Raw genomic sequence first — 16,505 nt, 5'->3', positions numbered from 1 at the left:
GTGAGCTTTACAGTCTTTATCACCTAGGTGACCTGATTAAATTTAACTAGTTTTTTTTTTACTAGTATAACTGCTTTAAGTGCCCGTGTTGAAGGTGGATTTATTGTTACACAAAATCTTACTGGTTTTCACATAAAAAGCAAACTGCTTAGTCGCTCATCCGATGACAAACTGAGGGCTCGAGTCAGTGCATCATTAAGGTAACAGTCAGTTTCTCTGACGAGCAGCGTACCACATACTGCAAACTGGTCTAATTTCTGGGGTTGTTCAGTAAGTAGCCAACCCAGTTAGAGGCAGAGCTATATTTAGCTACTGCATGGATCATGCAGATAATCTTTGGGCCGAAAATGACTTGGGTTTGGAAGAGACAGGCTGCGGTTGGTATCTGTTTAATCACATGGTCACACAGGCCGTCGGTTTCCTGCTGCTCATTCAGAGCTCACCGTGAGTAAAAACAATTAACTACAGTCAGGACTTCCTCTCTTCATCTGTGAGGTTCTGCTACCCCCCCCCCCGACACACACACACACACACACACAACATCCTAATCATCCTGACACTTTTTTTTGTTGTTTTTCTTAAGCGAGTCTGGATCAGTGTAATGCGACAAAGCTCCTCTGTCTGAGACACAGAGACACAAATACAATTACCAATGCACCAGTTTCTCCCAGTGCCTTAAATATGCCCACTGTTAAGTTCACAATACACGGGAAGAAGATCTGAGTTTAAATTTTAAAGCAGTTTAGTTAGTGCAGTCTATTTTGATAGTAACTCTGCTTTGAACTTTGTGTGGTGAATCTTTGCCTGTTAGACTTAAGTGTCCTCTGCTGACAAAATGAGCAGTTTTGCTCAAGGACAGTTAGGTCCAGGCCAAGCAATGAATACTGAGATATTCTGGAACTGTACACCCTGGATATGCAGATTTAGTCTAGCAAAGGGGATATGTGAAAGATTTCCTGTTGCACCTTCTATTACAGCTCTGAACACAGTTAATGAGATAAAAGCGTAAACGGGAAAAAATATTCTGCTCACCATAAAACAGTAGGACAACACGTTGGCTGTAAAGAAAATCCTTTATTACATTTTCATGGATCTGACTTAATTCTGTCTCAATCCAAAACCGAAAAACGAGACACAAACGCTGCACAGCTACAAATTCAAATGCAAAAATAATTCCTGCCATCTGAAGATTTTGACTTTTAACTTTGGATTTCATACCTTAATCTCCTCTTGCGCTCACTTGGGTAATTCATCCGTTGGGCCCGACAGCCTGTAGCCGCATAAAACCAGAGCAGCGAGACTCATCACTGCTATCTGGAGTACAGGCTGCATCCACCAAAAAAGGAAAATCTTGAAGGATCTGGCAGGGTTGGAGTCTTATTTTATACGGATCTGCCGACCTACTTCTTTTCTGGATTTGAAAACACCCAGTCCGAAAACCAAAGGCATTTTCATCGTATCATCCATCATGCCTTCATAATCTGCTCAGCATGTTCATAATTCAACTGATTTTCTTTCAGTTGCAGATTCGAAATAACTTTTTACTTTTAAATGTTGTGTAACGTACCTTAAAATACACTTTAAAATAAATCTCTCTGATAGAAACAGAACATTCACCAAAGATCTGCAGGTTTTAAATATTCCTCCGAGACCTTTTGTGATTTGCCACAACAGTTCCTGGAGTTTGAGTTGTGACGAGACTTTAAAGATTATCATCTTAAATTTCTCTAGATTATTAGCTTTTGTTATATCCTTGTATCTGTTTGTTTTTAAATGTAATTGATTAAAAGAGCTTCCATTTTACCAACCCCCCCTAAAAAAGTCTAAAAAAAAAGCTGTTTTCGTTTAGTTAAAGATATACAGAGAAATCAGGACACAAGCGCCGACCCTGATCGGCTGGTAGGATCGGTTGTGATCTCTTCCTTCTCTTCGCTCTCTCTGCCATGGTGCTGTTCTTTGTTGCGCACTCCAATGACGTCATAGTTGCCAGGCAACCTTGTGAGCAAAACAGAATCTGTCAGTGCGGGGGGGGAAGGGGGGGGGCACTTAAACACTTACTGTCACAATATATACATGTATAGAGCCTATATATTCTATTTGTGTGGTTAATTTTAGTAACATCACTACGCTTTGGAGCTCCTTAATGCAATTCTATATATTATTTATATCTTTGTACAATCTCCAGTGAGCTAGACAACTGGGAAGATAAACAACAAATACGAAAAGAGATGTGAAACAGGAGATTACTTTCAAATTGACTAGACAAAATATCATCATATCTCCTGATGACACATATTCTCCAGTGCTTTGTGCATTACAGTCCCATGTTCTGGTACTGATGACGCCAGACATCTGTGTGGATGATTACTGGGGGCAACATAATGGGCTTTTGATAACTTGGTGAAGGAGTTAGGTTATTAAGCATGTATGTCTTCTGGTGCCACAGTCGCTGTCATGGTTGACCTTCATCTCTGGGCCTCAGCCCCTTTGTTTGGGTGGGTTAAGTAGAATTTATCTGTTTTAGCAGAATTCAAAGTCTGGATGCCTCGCTCCAAAGTCTGATTGCATACGCAGTGGTAGCAGACGCAGTGGTTATGCAGGTTGCATAACTTCATTTTTATAAATGGTTACCTGAGCTGGGCCCTGCTTTACTTTCACCTAAGTCAGAAGTGGCCCTCTGCCAGAAATTAGGAGCAATATTTGACCACCATCTCAATCCAATTCAACAATTAACAGACAAAATTAAATCCTGACACAGTCTAACTTGGAGAAAGTCATCCAGGCCTTCCTCTACTCCAGGTTAGACCATTGCAGGTCCGTTCTCTGCTCCATCACCCATAAGTTCCTGTCTCACCTTCAGCTAGTTGAAAACACAGCAGTGTTTTAACAAACCTCCTCTCATGACCCCCACGGCAGCCTCCCTCTACTCTCTGCCTTCCCAGTTTAGAATTGATTTCTAAATTTTACTGATTACTCTTTAATCTCATTTGGGTCTGGACCCTTGTTATCGAAATGACCTTTTGACCCCGTATCAGCCAGCCCACAGCATCAGACTTTTGGGTGGGGCCGTTTTGGTAGTTTAGAATTTTAGGTAGCAGACAAATATGAGCCAGGGCCCCTGGCTTTGGAATGATGACCCTGAGGAGGTAAGACCAGCTAGGTCAGTCAGTTCTGGTGCTGTTTCAAAACTGCTTTTAAGCCTCTCCGAACCATGGTGTTTAAAAATGTGCAATCTGAATATTATTGTTATTATCAGATTATATTTGTCTGTCTCAAAATACTATAAAAAGCTCCCCTGGTTAAAAGTGATGAAATGTAATCAGGTCAATTCTCTGTTTTTTCCATTGTATAATAATGTATCATATCTAATCACCTTCACGTTTCATCTTTTTCATCTGTTCTCTTTCATCCACATTTTCTACTCTCCCCCTTCTTTTTCTATTTCTTCTTCTTATTATTATTACACTCATTTCTGTCATGAAATGTAAGTAAGTAGGAAAAGGCAAGAATAATTAGTCAGCTAAAAGCTACTGTGTCTTGACACACCAGTCCTCCTCCTATGAACTAAGTCTCCCTGATATTCCAGGTTTTTCCATGCCTTTTATGTTCATTTTGCTGAATGTCTGAATGTCCAATGCTGACTCTCAGCTTGATTTGTGTTTCTGCCCCCCCCCCAAATCCCTACCAGGTCCAACAACAGAAGAGAACCCCTCTCTGCCCCAGCACCTGACAAATCTAATATCTGCAGCACAGCAGTGTTCCTGAACACTGATCTAAACACCAGACAAACCTGCTCAGTCCAACAGCTGCTGATTCATGTGGCCTCGGTCATTACTCCTACTGTACCCTTTAAATCGTGACCAATTATAGACACACCTTTCACTTCAGGGTCATAACTGCCTGAAGGAGCCCCATCAGACCCCAGACCCCTGTAGCCCCTCCACACACACACACACACACACACACACACACACACACACACACACACACACACACACACACACACACACACACACACGCACGCACACACCCCTTCCCTGGGCTTCAGAGATGGGTGACAGGAGCTGGGTGTGTCTGAGCCCAGCTGAGTTTGCCCAACTACAACAATACAGTGAATGTGAGTACACATTGTTGGTCTTTCTGTGTTTGTGTACAGAACCGATGATGCTTACAAGTGTTATTTAGCATTGTTTGCAAATATAAATAATGTGGTCTCCATTGTATTTGTTAAAAATTTAAATAAACCTCTGAAATCTGTACATAATAAAGTTGCATATGCAGTATGCATATATAAATCTTGCATTGATTATTGAAAGCAGTCATTGCTAAAAAACAAACAAAGTAAAAAAAAAAAAAAAACATGTAATCCTTATTTCTGCAGGATGACGTTCACTAACTTGCTGGATTGAGGTTTTTATTTATTTATTTTAGATTTGTTAGTCAAAAGAGCTGCTACCTTCTTTTCCTGGCAGACTCATTTGTCATCATAGTGGGTGAACATAACATGGTTCTGTCATGCAAACAATTTCGTTGACTTCCGCACTCGTGCATGAACCTTTGTGATCCATAGGAAGTAAAAACAAAGCAGGTCACTGCTGTCAGTCAGGTCCATTGGCTGACTGAAAGAACAAATATACAAGGTTCGGAGGACAAGCTGGTCAAAATTAGAACAAATATCTATACATTTGAAAGTTGGTTGTTTTCTTTTAGTTGCTTTATAGTTCGGGGTTTTCCCTTCTTGTATTTTATATTTCCTATGCGCCACACATATTCAACTTAAGTTCCCAGACCTGTTGACCTGTGCACAGTGATTTCAAGTATCTTCACCCATTGTGAGATGCTTCAGCAGCTGTTATTATTTGTATCCGTTTCCTATTGTGAAATATTCTGCTGCCACTGTAATAGTAGAATGAAGGTGACTGAGACGTCACACTGGCATTGGGGCAGCAGCAGCTGGTCTCAGTTCCAGTTGCCGACCCAAAAAATTGAAAGAAGGCTGTTTGGAAGAGGTGCAGGGATATTTCTATTACTCATTCCCAGATGTCTCCAACAATGACTGCATGTGTTCTTGGTATGTGTACATGCCAGTGTGTGTACGTTAAATCAGTCACTCCCTCTCTGGGCACCAATAAAGTGTGCTTCTTCTTTTAAAAAAAAGTATGATATAACAATCAGTGATGAGTGAATGGCATATAGAGTTACTAGACAATACAAAATGGGAACAAATACCAGATTATTTGTCAATGCGCTTGATGATCTGGATGATTTTGTCACCCTAGCTGTCAAGATATATAAGTTGCACATGTCATAATGGCACTGTAGAGATCTATCTATTGAACAGCAAGCAGTCTGGAGGGGATCTAGGGACATGGACCCACAGGCCACTGCTGACTGCCCATCTGAGAACCTGGGTGAACCTTTGATGCTGGAAAATACCATGCTGACACCTTCTATGGGAGTGGATGAAAATTTCATCATCTACTAACTTAGTTATGGGTCCCCTTAACACTTCATTCACTGCAACCTCCCTGAAAGGTCAAACCCTGTTCACCATTATATATCACACCCGTCTTCTCACCCTCTTACTCAAGATGAGCAGCGAGGCACAGCAGCTTTATCTGTTTCGGACATACCAAACATTATTTAGTTCTGAGCCACTCTCTGTCAAAACATCACCTCCAACTCTGCCGCCACTATGCTGAGATCAAGCTTTGTCTCACCTTGCTCTCTTCCACCCTGAGGTATTTTCCAAGGCCAAAGTCACCCCTCTGCCTCTTCATCACCCTGACAACTGCCACATTGTGTCAGGATCTGAGCATGACACGAATCCTGGTTCAATTCAAGAGATCGGAAGTTTTGATGTTAAGTTGTTACCGGGTAGTCAGACTAATTCAGCAAACAAATCCAACCGGACGGGCAGAATAAAGTCCAAATCCAAATGCAAACACAAACAAGAACAAATAACACCAGAACACCACCAGATGCATGACAACAAGGCAGTCTGGCAAAGAAGGGAAGGCGAGGCAGGTATAAATATATGAGGACGGAGGTGCGGGTGATTGGGAGCAGGTGAAACACAGGAGGCTTAATGGGATCACAAGAGGGACGGAGGCAGGACGGGGAGGCAGGACGGGGAGGCAGGACAGCTCAACACTCCGAGCAGACACTAGGAATAACTGGTGATGACATCTGGATTAATCAATGAGCCTGGAATGATCCAAACATTGGTGAATGGTGCACTCCAGCAGAGAAGTTAAACAAAGTTGTGTTTGTATATAGCAGGATGACATCCTCATCTTCTCCCTGGACATGGATTTCCACATGTAACAAGCCCTTTAGGCACAAGCCCAAGAACACGAAAGCCCAGAAAAGTGAATTTCACTTCTCATCCGCATCATTCCTGTGATACACAATTTCAGAGAGCAGTCTGGACCCCGCAAATATTTAAAACGGTTACAAACATCTCATCTCATCTTGCAAGAAGGTTCAGCACTATGCAAACTTGATCAGTTTTTCTTCAAGGGTATAGCACCGTTGCTGCCCATATTCCGTACCCTGACCTCTGTCCCTCCTCGTGGTCTTCAGTCAATGCAAGTGCCAAAATGGACCCAAATCCACATAGTCAAAATGCATATGATGTGGGTTTGAAGGGGTACTTCCACATAGGTTGGCTAAAGACATCAAGAGTCACCCATTATCCTGAGAGGCTGATGACAAATATGGTTTCTGATTGACTACCTGATAAAATAAAGACTGCCAGTACAACTCAAATGCTGTGTATCTCATACTGTGACCAAAAAAGATTTAGCTTCTTCTGTTCTTGTACAGACTCTTCAAAGAAGCTGAAGGATGTTCTGGATGAGTTTCATGGTGAAGGAGTGCTTTCCAAATATAATCCTGAGCAGGTATGTTCACAAAACACACACTACAGTGGATGGGAGGTTGCATGATCCCACACATATAACGTCGATACCGTCTCTAGGGAACACTGGAACTTCAGTAGGCCCCTAGGCTCCAGCGAAAGGTTCAGTGGTCTGCTAAGTTGTTAGCAGCCACCAAAGCTGAGCAATTTCTATTTTGGTGTTTTACCTTCAAATCGTGAAAAATGTCCACGGCACTTCCACATGTAGGGGGTGCACACTATTTTTCGTGTTAGAGTTTTTGAAAAACATATCTCCCTTTCCTCTTTTGTCTTTGCCTTTACTTTATCTCCACCCTACTGTAATATTTTTCCAAAGGGTTGGTTTTCAACGTGATGAAGGCTTGATGGCAGAACCAGACGCAATGGTCCTGTGCCCTGTCTGATGCCATATCATCCACTGGCGCCGCAATGAACACTGATTCTGCCATCTGTGTGTGTGTGTGTGTGTGTGTGTGTGTGGTGTGTGTGTGTGTGTGTGTGTGTGTGTGTGCGTGCGTGCGTGCGTGTGTGTGTGTGTGAAAAAGAGAAAAATGGTCCGCATGTGTGTTGAGCACAGTGCTATGAGTAATGGGTCTATTATTGGGTCCTGTATTATTTTATGAAAAGAGTAGCCTTTTCTATTCCTTTCAAACTGTTTTATAGTTTCGTGGAGCTGGTTAAATATAAAAATGACCACAGAAAGATTATCACCAACTATCAGAGAAAAACTATGTTGGCAGACGGCTCCATTACACACAAATGACAGGGAAAATCTTTCCTCACACAGTAACTGATGTCTTATTTTCATTTTCCTGCTAACCTCACTTGGTTTTCTGACTATCTTTCCCCCTTTTTTGTTCTGGCTGATGTAAAGAATCAAGACATTCTCAACCAAGTAAGCCTCAGCCCAGGAGACTTTGCATGCTGTGTGGTGGCTGTCTGCAGTCTGCATGCACGTTCTGTCTCCGACTATTAAAAAACTGGTGTTATTCACTGCAGACTGCCTGTTCAAAGGTCTAAAGTGTTGGTATATTTAAGCTGAGGGGGCTTCCGCCTTCTGCTTCCATGCCTGTATGCTGGGTTGTAAAGTACTTTGCTGTTTTTAGCATTTGTCAGTCATTTCTTTCAAACAACACTGTAACTTACCATCCAAGCTTTTGTGTCATTACAGAACAGATAATTATGGCAATTTATTGTGTTTAAATGTCCAAATTGTCCTCATTAGGCTGTCTTAACTTGCATGTTATCTCAAATCAGTATCATAATTCTCATTTTCAGGGTAGGTCAACTGGGACTGAACACGTTCATCTCTTCTTCACTCTCATTAAACATTTACTTCATTTCATAGATGTACCTGAGTAATTCTCTTTTTCTATTTGCCATTTCTTTTCCCAGCCCATCGATTATGAAGGTTTCCAGCTCTTCATGGCCACTTATCTGGAGAATGACATCCCAGAGGAACTGTGTCAGCACCTCTTTACCTCCTTCAAGAGCAAGACAGGGGGCTGCTCTCCCAATCAGTCTCATGGAGAATCCAGTTTACTGGGTAGGCCATTGTGCACCTTTGCCTTTTGTAAAGATTTGCCTCCTATAACAGTTTTGGTTTCATTGCTGCCACAATGAATGAATGACAGAAAGAATGTGTTCTGCCGGAGATCTCTCTATTAAATGTGAACATGTTAGAATGTGAGTTTGCTCATGGAGCTCTTACCTGTACTCTAGTGTGGGTTTTTTCTTTTTAGCACATACTGTACACTGCTAAACTTGATGTCAAAATTGTGTTCAAAATCTCAGCTGAAGACTTCTGGCATTTCCAATGGATGGCTAACAATATGCTAATGTCAACACATAAGTAAATGACACATTCTATGTCTGCTGATTACCTTAGGATTGTCTTGGGCTTTGATAACATTTGGAAATCTGATTGTGTCAGTCTCAAAGCTCTTTTCTTTATTTTCTCTTTCTTCAGCTTTCAGCTAACTGTAAACATTGACTAAGTGTGACCATAAATGAAGTTGTCTGGCTTGAATATTCCTTAAAATTCCAATTTTGGGTTAGTGATTAAACTATGGAATTCAGTTTCATTCACGTGCACCATTAAAAGGCTACTTTTGCCATCAAATTCCACCAAATTATGCACCCTCCCCATGACCCCGAAAGGGATAAAGCGGTTAAGAAGATGAGAATGAGAGCAACTCACCACACACATTTACATCTGCTATAACATGTGTTTCATATGTCCACATTAATATGTATACCCAAACTTTAGTTTTTATTGTTGATCTCAAGGACTGAATGTTTCCCAAAGTGTATTTTCCCTAAAGCCTTAAACACTATGATAAAACTGCTAGGACAGAAAGAGCAGGCGCTTCCTCTTCTTCAGAGGATGAATGCGTTGAAGTTAACACCACCAGAAACTGTCAGCACCTCGGATCAGAGTCCCCAAAAAAGCTGCTTGGAGTTTAAACAGCAGATAGATTATTACAGTGCAGGCTCCATGAGTTAGGCTGGTTGAACTGCAGCAAATAAGCCGTTGAACACTCTTGGCCTGGTAGTCGTCTGGAATTGTCTTTGAAGAATTCAAAGAAGTTCCTGTAGGTGTTGGCTACCTGAAGTCACTTTTCCTTTTATCGAGACATTTGGGTCACTCCTGTTGTAGCAAACAAAGGATGGTTCTACTGACAAACCGGCCAGATGGGATGGCAGGACGCTGCAAATTGCTGTTTCAGACTTTCTGGTGAAGTGTACCCCAATTTTGACTAATTCTCCAACACAGCAGTAACACAACCCTTCACATGGTTGCGCATCCTCCTCCATACTTCCCAGTGGGAATCAGACATTCAGGAACCATCTGCTCGCCCTGTCTACATTTAGCAGACGCAGTGATTAGTGCCATAAAGCTCAAATTTATGGAGTTTTCGCACCAAGGGACACATTCCCCTCTGCCACAATTTTTAAATATCAAAATGACACACACACACATTTAATGATTCTGCCATTTCTCCTAACTTTCCTTTATATCCTTGCACGTTTGATGTTTTTCTTGTCTGATTTATTATTCCATCATTTCTCTTACCAAGAAGTCTCCTTCAACTGAAATATACACACCGATGTGTGACCTCTACTGTATATATTTCTATAAAAGTATTTATAAATCACCCAGCATCTGCACATCCAGCCGAGTAAAGCATCTATATTGTGTCTCGATGTTTTCAGTGATATGATCAACTCGGCCTAACTTTCCGAGATGTCTATTCTTGGAAACATGTTAGTCTGACTGCAATGATGTTCACTCATTCATATGGCTGCTGCCACTATCTCTTCCCTCTCTTAAACAATGGACTGCAGATGCCCGCTCCATTGACGCAGGCATCTCTATTCAGACTGAAGTGGCCTGTGCCCCCATTACAGGTACCAGCAACGGTTGACTCATCACAGTGATGTCATCTTCATGGGACATGGGTCTACTGGCTGTAACTCGCTGTTGCCTCCCTCTGTCATCTTGTTGTGGATGACCCAAATGCTTAGTGTATTCCTTCTGCTTCCTGTAACTGTGTATTTGTCATGTTTTTTGTATTGTATGTCTGCAACACTTCGTGGGCTGTTATCCACCTTTCCTCCTGTTTTTGATAGTTCCTGTTTAAATGCTTTTCCTCCATCAACAGGGATGAATGGGAAAAGTATCCTTTCAGCAATGGGTAGGCACACACCAGAACACTCCAGTGTGATGAACACAACAGCAGCCAGCACCTCGCCATCGTCATCTCGCACCTCCTCACTGCGCTCAGGAATGGGGCAGCAGACACCTGGGGGTTGCCACCAGTTGCCCTGCACTCAGGTCAAAGCCTCAGAGGTCAGCAGCAATGCTTTGAACCCCAACACTGGTCCTGCCAGGTCCCCCAAACTTTCACCAGGTGATTTAGCTGCATCGTCATACTATTCACCATCAACCATCAGTCAACCTCCATCATCTTCTGTGATCATAAGCTGAAGCTTAAATGTAACTGTCAATCACATCAGAATACAATGATTTCTTAACTGTCTGAATCTAAACTGAGGGATTTTTAACCTAGACTCTAACAGCTATCTTGCCATAAAAAGGTCAAACTTCCTAAATGTGTTTTTTCAGCACTGTCATGGTGTTTTTAAATGCTTCTTTCAGAGAGGAGCCAGACCGAGAAACATTTGTTGCAGCGCAGAAGCCCATCACCCCACCAGAGCCCCCTCCTGCAACCGCCTCAGGTGGTCTTTCTCAAGGACATAGTCTGTTACCTCTCCCTGCTGGAGCGGGGGATGCCAGAGGACAAATTGGAGTGTGAGTGATGGTGGGCGGAGTGTCCACTGCTATAATGGCGCTGAATCACAAGGCACATTTTTGCTAACTGGTCTTACCAATAGCATAATCTGCTTCTTTAACCTTTTGATCCCCTGGAGGGAGCTAGGGAGTGAATGTTAGAGCTTCAAAGAGCTGATCAGTTTTTGAGTTTTCATGGACGCTGTTCTCTTGTTTCCCACCAGTCATGTTCCGGCTGTATGACACAGATGGAAATGGGCTTCTAGACAGCTCTGTGAGTGTCTTGTTTCTCTTTTTTCATTTGGTAAATTTGTGTATTGACTTTCACGTTTCACACAGATGCTCTAAGCATAGAAAATCAAGCACTTAGCTGCAGCATTTGCACTGCTTGGTAATAATAACATACATATGAGCCATGTTTTACTGCCAGCGGCCCTGATCGGACCTGTTCGTCAAGCACAACCAACAGATGCTCCACTGGACTGACATATGGGGAAGTTGGAGGCCAACACAACACCTCAAACTCGTGCTCCCTCAAGCATTTCTAAACTGTTCTTGATATGAAGCAGGACACAATTATTAATGGGATGGGGGGGGGCTCCTGCTGATGGCCAGCTGGCAAAGGAGGAGAAGAGAGGAAAGAGGGAGGACAGATAGAGGAAGGATTAGACATACAGCATACAAGTACATTAATCAAATCATAGCTAAAGCTGAGCTGGTCACTGGGGTCAGAGGTCAACAGGTCAGGTCACAGCTATTATCCTTTTGAAAGAGGCTATGGCCATTAGGGAATATTGATGCCATGAAAGGTGTACATGGTCTGCCGAAACGTTTAGGTGGGTGGTACATGTCAAAGAAACCTCCACATGCATGCAGGACCTGGGGTCTCCTAATGGAACAATGCCCAAAGCCGGCTTGCTGTCTTCCCATAATGCACTCTGGTTCCGTGTGTTTCCCTGTTGGGTGATGCAAACGTAACTGTCCACTGACGTGATGTAAAAGACAACATGATACTTTAGACAAAGACACCTTCTTCCATTGCTCCGTGGTCCAGTTCTGATGCTCATGTGCCCCTTGTTGATGCTTTCAGCAGGCGACAGAGGTCAGCATGGCCTCTGTTATGGGTCTGCAGTTGCATACTAAACAGAAACAGCTTTTACTCAATCAATCAATCAATCAAACAAACAAACAAACAAACAAACAAACAATCAATCAATCAATCTTTATTTAGATAGCATTTGTTACAATCCAAATTTTCTCTAGGCGCTTTACAGAATCCCAGCGCCTGACCCCCAACAAGCAACAGTGGCAAGGAAGAAACCTTGACCAAGACCAGACTCACGTATGGAGACCCTCCTGCTGATGGCCGGCTGGGTAGAGAGAGAGGAGAAGGGGGAGGACAGGTAGAGAGAGAGGAGAAGGGGGAGGACAGGTAGAGGAGAGAGGAGAAGGGGGAGGACAGGTAGAGGAGAGAATAGGTAGAGATCATGTAAGTACATGCTGGTGTAAGAGTTGAGTCAGGGGGGTCGGAGGTCAGCAGGTCAGCATACAGCTATGAAGGCAACGATACTATAGCCTATAGCAGCATAACTAAGCTGTTATCCTAATAATTAGACAACCCTCTAAATATGATAATTATGTCTAGAATAATAACTGGGACTACAGAATGACTGACAATAAGCTTTTTCAAAGAGGAAAGGGTAGAGATGAAGTCAGCCTCCCGTACCAGGGAGCCTGTTCCCTATCAGGGGGATCTGGTAGCTAAATCCTCGGCTCCCCATTCGATCACAACCAGCATTGACTTAATTATTAATCTAAGCCACTGTAGCTCATCTGTTGGATCTAACATTTTTCTTACCTTCCTATGTGCAGCTTTGTGGCTTGGCCTCCCACAACCCTGTTACCATTCGCCACTGTTCCTTCCTTGGACCACTTTTGTTAGATAGTGACCACGTCACTGCACTGGTCAGTATCCATGTAGCTTTTGTGAGGGAACAGCTGGCAAGAGCTGCACTTTTGGAGATGCCCTGACCCACTTGGCCCCCACTCAAAACTGTGTGCTTCTGTCACATCAACTTTGAGAATAAAAGGTTAATTTGCTGCCCGGTGTGTCTCAGTCAGCAGCAGCTGGTAGTCTTTCAACCAGGGAAGGCTGGGAGTCCTAACCAGCAGGATGAATGATTGAACACACAATATTAAACTGGAACAGGGAAATGTTAAAATCATCCTAAACTGAACAAGGAATTGCAATGAGCATAAAATTGCAATTTCGCGAAGCAAATATTAAGAAATGGGTTGCAGTTTGTCTTTCGACTTCACTAGAAAAATCCACAATGGGACTGAGCTGCCAGTGCTCAAGAGGCAGCGTATATCTCTAAATAGCTGTCAATCAAAAGGAATTCAGCCTGTTCACTGATCCTGTAATCATGACATGGAAGCCCAGCTCCAGCTGTTAGTCCTGTTAGCACACATGAGCATCAGAACCAGGATGAAGACTGAAAGCCTGGGAATTCAAATATGATCTAATCAAACTTCACTCAATAGCCTGCAATAACAAGGTAAATAAAGAAGTTTCAATTAAATGTGAAAACTGAACTAATGCAGACGGACTGAAGAAACTACTTTACACTAATTAACTGGATGATAAAACGATCATCTGTGTTTTGGTAGGAGCTGGATCGAATTATCAATCAGATGGTGCATGTGGCAGAATATCTGGAATGGGATACAACAGAACTACGACCGGTAAGCAATAAACACAGAAACAGTACTGTGATGGGTCCCTCATTAAAAGTTTTATTATTATTTAATCAATGAATGTGGAGACCAACAACATTGAGAGACCCTTCAACGGATGGACGGACGGACGGATAGATACAGTAGATAGATAGATAGATAGATAGATAGATAGATAGATAGATAGATAGATAGATAGATAGATAGATAGATAGATAGATAGATAGATAGATAGATAGATAGATAGATAGATAGATAGATAGATAGATAGATAGATAGATAGATAAATAATTGTTGGTCACCTCAGATACTAAAGGAGATGATGGAAGAGATCGACTACGATCGAGATGGGACAGTCACGCTGGAGGAGTGGATCAGAGGAGGTCTCACCACCATCCCCTTACTGGTTCTGCTGGGAATGGACACGGTACATTTCCATCATACTGTATCTGTCATGCTCAGTTATTAAGTGCTCGTTGTTGTTTTTTTGCCAAATTCTGACCAAACTCTACTGTTACAACATAAAACACCTAAAAATGCTGAATAGCTTTTTTCTTTGCCGGCACCTGTTAAAGCAATAATAACCACAACTGTTCACGAGACCACCACACACCACAGTTGTGCTCACACCACCTCTCTTTAATCTGCTAGAACATTGAAGAGGACGGGCAGCATGTGTGGCGTCTGAAACACTTCAACAAGCCTGCGTACTGTAACTACTGCCACACCATGTTGCTCGGTGTCCGCAAGCAGGGCCTCTGCTGCTCCAGTGGGTCAATTCCTCACCTCCTTTCCCCTTTGTGGGCATTGCTGATTTATGTCATTTTCCCTTCCTGTGTAAAATTAATAATCTATGCTATCAATGTTGACACTGTGTCTGATTATGATATAAGCGAAATAACACAGACATCTGTTGTTGGTCTTCCAGTATGCAAGTACACAGTCCACGAAAGGTGTGTGTCCAAAGACATCGCCGCCTGCATCAGCACGTATGCAAAATCACGTCGGCACACTGACGTAAGTGCAAAACACCGCACACGAACATGTCGCTCTGTTTGTCAGTTTCTCACCGACCTCATCTGAGAAAGCAGATCTGGTCCGTGAGGTCACACTCCCGCTTCATCACAGGCACATCCTCTGCCGTCTCATGTGTCATAATCCGGCACAAGGATTCTTTTTACCTTCTCTTAATTTTACAAATTATAAATCAGCAGTTCAAAGGAATTCCGGACCAAAACTCTTAAAGATCCAAAGGCCAAAACATTTATGTTAATGTAGAAATGTCTGTACTTCCTTCCAGGCTATGCAGCATGTCTGGATGGAGGGTAACTCTCCTACCAAGTGTGACCGCTGTCATCGGAGTATCAAGTGCTACCAGGGCCTGACGGGGTTACACTGTGTCTGGTGTCAGATCACGGTGAGTTCCCACTGTTCTCACTCACACTGTAGTCAGTGGAAAAGTGTGTGTGTGTGTGTGTGTGTGTGTGTGTGTGTGTGTGTGCGTGTGTGTGTGTGTGTGTGTGTGTGTGTGTGTGTGTGTGTGTGTGTGTGTTTAAATATTCTGATATCTGGCTATTTGGTGTCATTTTATTAGAATATTGTGAGAGTCAGGTAATATAAGTACACTATCAAAATTCTAATGAAAAAAAAGGTTTCAGCACTTTTTGTATAATGAAATTTTAAGGAGGAATTATAAATTAGGACACCCTCGCAATTATTCCCATTTAAAAATGGCTAAAGTGACACACAGGCCATCATAGATGTACACTAGATGACTAGATGCATACTGTACCCCTCTCTAACGAAAACACACATGCACACAAATGGATTCCATTATGTAATGCAAGTAATGTCCACTAGATGTCGCCACAGGCATGCACTTTACCTAACCCCCTCCCATCGCATATTACTTTACATTTCATTGCAGCGTGACAAACACTGTACTCATATATTGGTTAATAAATGAGGTGTTAGGCTGGCCAAAAATATAGGTATTTGTAGCATTAAAAACATATTAAACTGTTTGACAAGATTCATCTCACTAATGGATAACGCAGCTCTTATGATGCCTGGACTCCCCTGTGCTGCAGCTCCATAATAAATGTGCCTCTCACGTGAAGCAAGAATGTGATGGAGGATCACTGAGGGACCACACTCTACTTCCCTCATACATCTGCCCCGTCATTCTGGTGAGAATATCTCCTCCTGTTTGCCAAACACGAGTGCATAACATTCTCCCCCACAGATGGTTAAGATTCAGTGCTAACTGACTCATAAAACCTTGTTTTGAGTCTGATCATCTGAACTCCCTGTAACCAGTAGGTTTGCAGGTTGCATGTTACATGTTATTTAGCATATTTAAACATTATAATGGCTTTAAAATTCTATTTAAAATGGTAATAGTACAAAATTTAAAACCTTTATAATTAATGCAAAACAGAGCAGCAATTTAAGAATGTTTTTTTATTGGATTCAAAGAAGTGTAATCGTCCCAAGGTTTCAAATCCTCTATGGAACCCCTGGACCTCGCACGGTCCATTTGAAACCGATCTTTCTCATTTCAACAGACTGCAA

At 42.4% G+C, this 16,505-nt stretch overlaps 1 protein-coding gene across 4 annotated transcripts in view; it reads left to right on the top strand.

Annotated features, from left to right (window-relative positions):
- Nucleotides 1-16,505, top strand: part of LOC130523203 (diacylglycerol kinase beta) — a 42,712-nt gene that overhangs the window by 2,701 nt on the left and 23,506 nt on the right. The window contains exons 2-15 of one of the 4 annotated variants that reach the window (XM_057028254.1): nucleotides 3,689-4,117; nucleotides 6,829-6,905; nucleotides 7,776-7,796; nucleotides 8,297-8,447; nucleotides 10,250-10,312; nucleotides 10,567-10,815; nucleotides 11,064-11,216; nucleotides 11,420-11,469; nucleotides 13,866-13,940; nucleotides 14,239-14,358; nucleotides 14,583-14,700; nucleotides 14,860-14,948; nucleotides 15,232-15,348; nucleotides 16,022-16,120. In XM_057028254.1, coding sequence (XP_056884234.1) covers nucleotides 4,051-4,117; nucleotides 6,829-6,905; nucleotides 7,776-7,796; nucleotides 8,297-8,447; nucleotides 10,250-10,312; nucleotides 10,567-10,815; nucleotides 11,064-11,216; nucleotides 11,420-11,469; nucleotides 13,866-13,940; nucleotides 14,239-14,358; nucleotides 14,583-14,700; nucleotides 14,860-14,948; nucleotides 15,232-15,348; nucleotides 16,022-16,120 — 1,449 coding nt within the window. In that variant the 5' untranslated portion in view covers nucleotides 3,689-4,050. The remainder of the gene's footprint in view (nucleotides 1-3,688; nucleotides 4,118-6,828; nucleotides 6,906-7,775; nucleotides 7,797-8,296; nucleotides 8,448-10,249; nucleotides 10,313-10,566; nucleotides 10,816-11,063; nucleotides 11,217-11,419; nucleotides 11,470-13,865; nucleotides 13,941-14,238; nucleotides 14,359-14,582; nucleotides 14,701-14,859; nucleotides 14,949-15,231; nucleotides 15,349-16,021; nucleotides 16,121-16,505) is intronic. The other 3 variants (XM_057028263.1, XM_057028272.1, XM_057028281.1) reach the window with 3 other exon arrangements.

This window comes from Takifugu flavidus, chromosome 1, assembly GCF_003711565.1.
Source record: "Takifugu flavidus isolate HTHZ2018 chromosome 1, ASM371156v2, whole genome shotgun sequence".
In the NCBI taxonomy this organism is placed as follows: domain Eukaryota; kingdom Metazoa; phylum Chordata; class Actinopteri; order Tetraodontiformes; family Tetraodontidae; genus Takifugu; species Takifugu flavidus.
The sequence above is the reverse complement of the archived record's forward strand: the minus strand, read 5'-3'. Positions and strand labels throughout refer to the sequence as shown.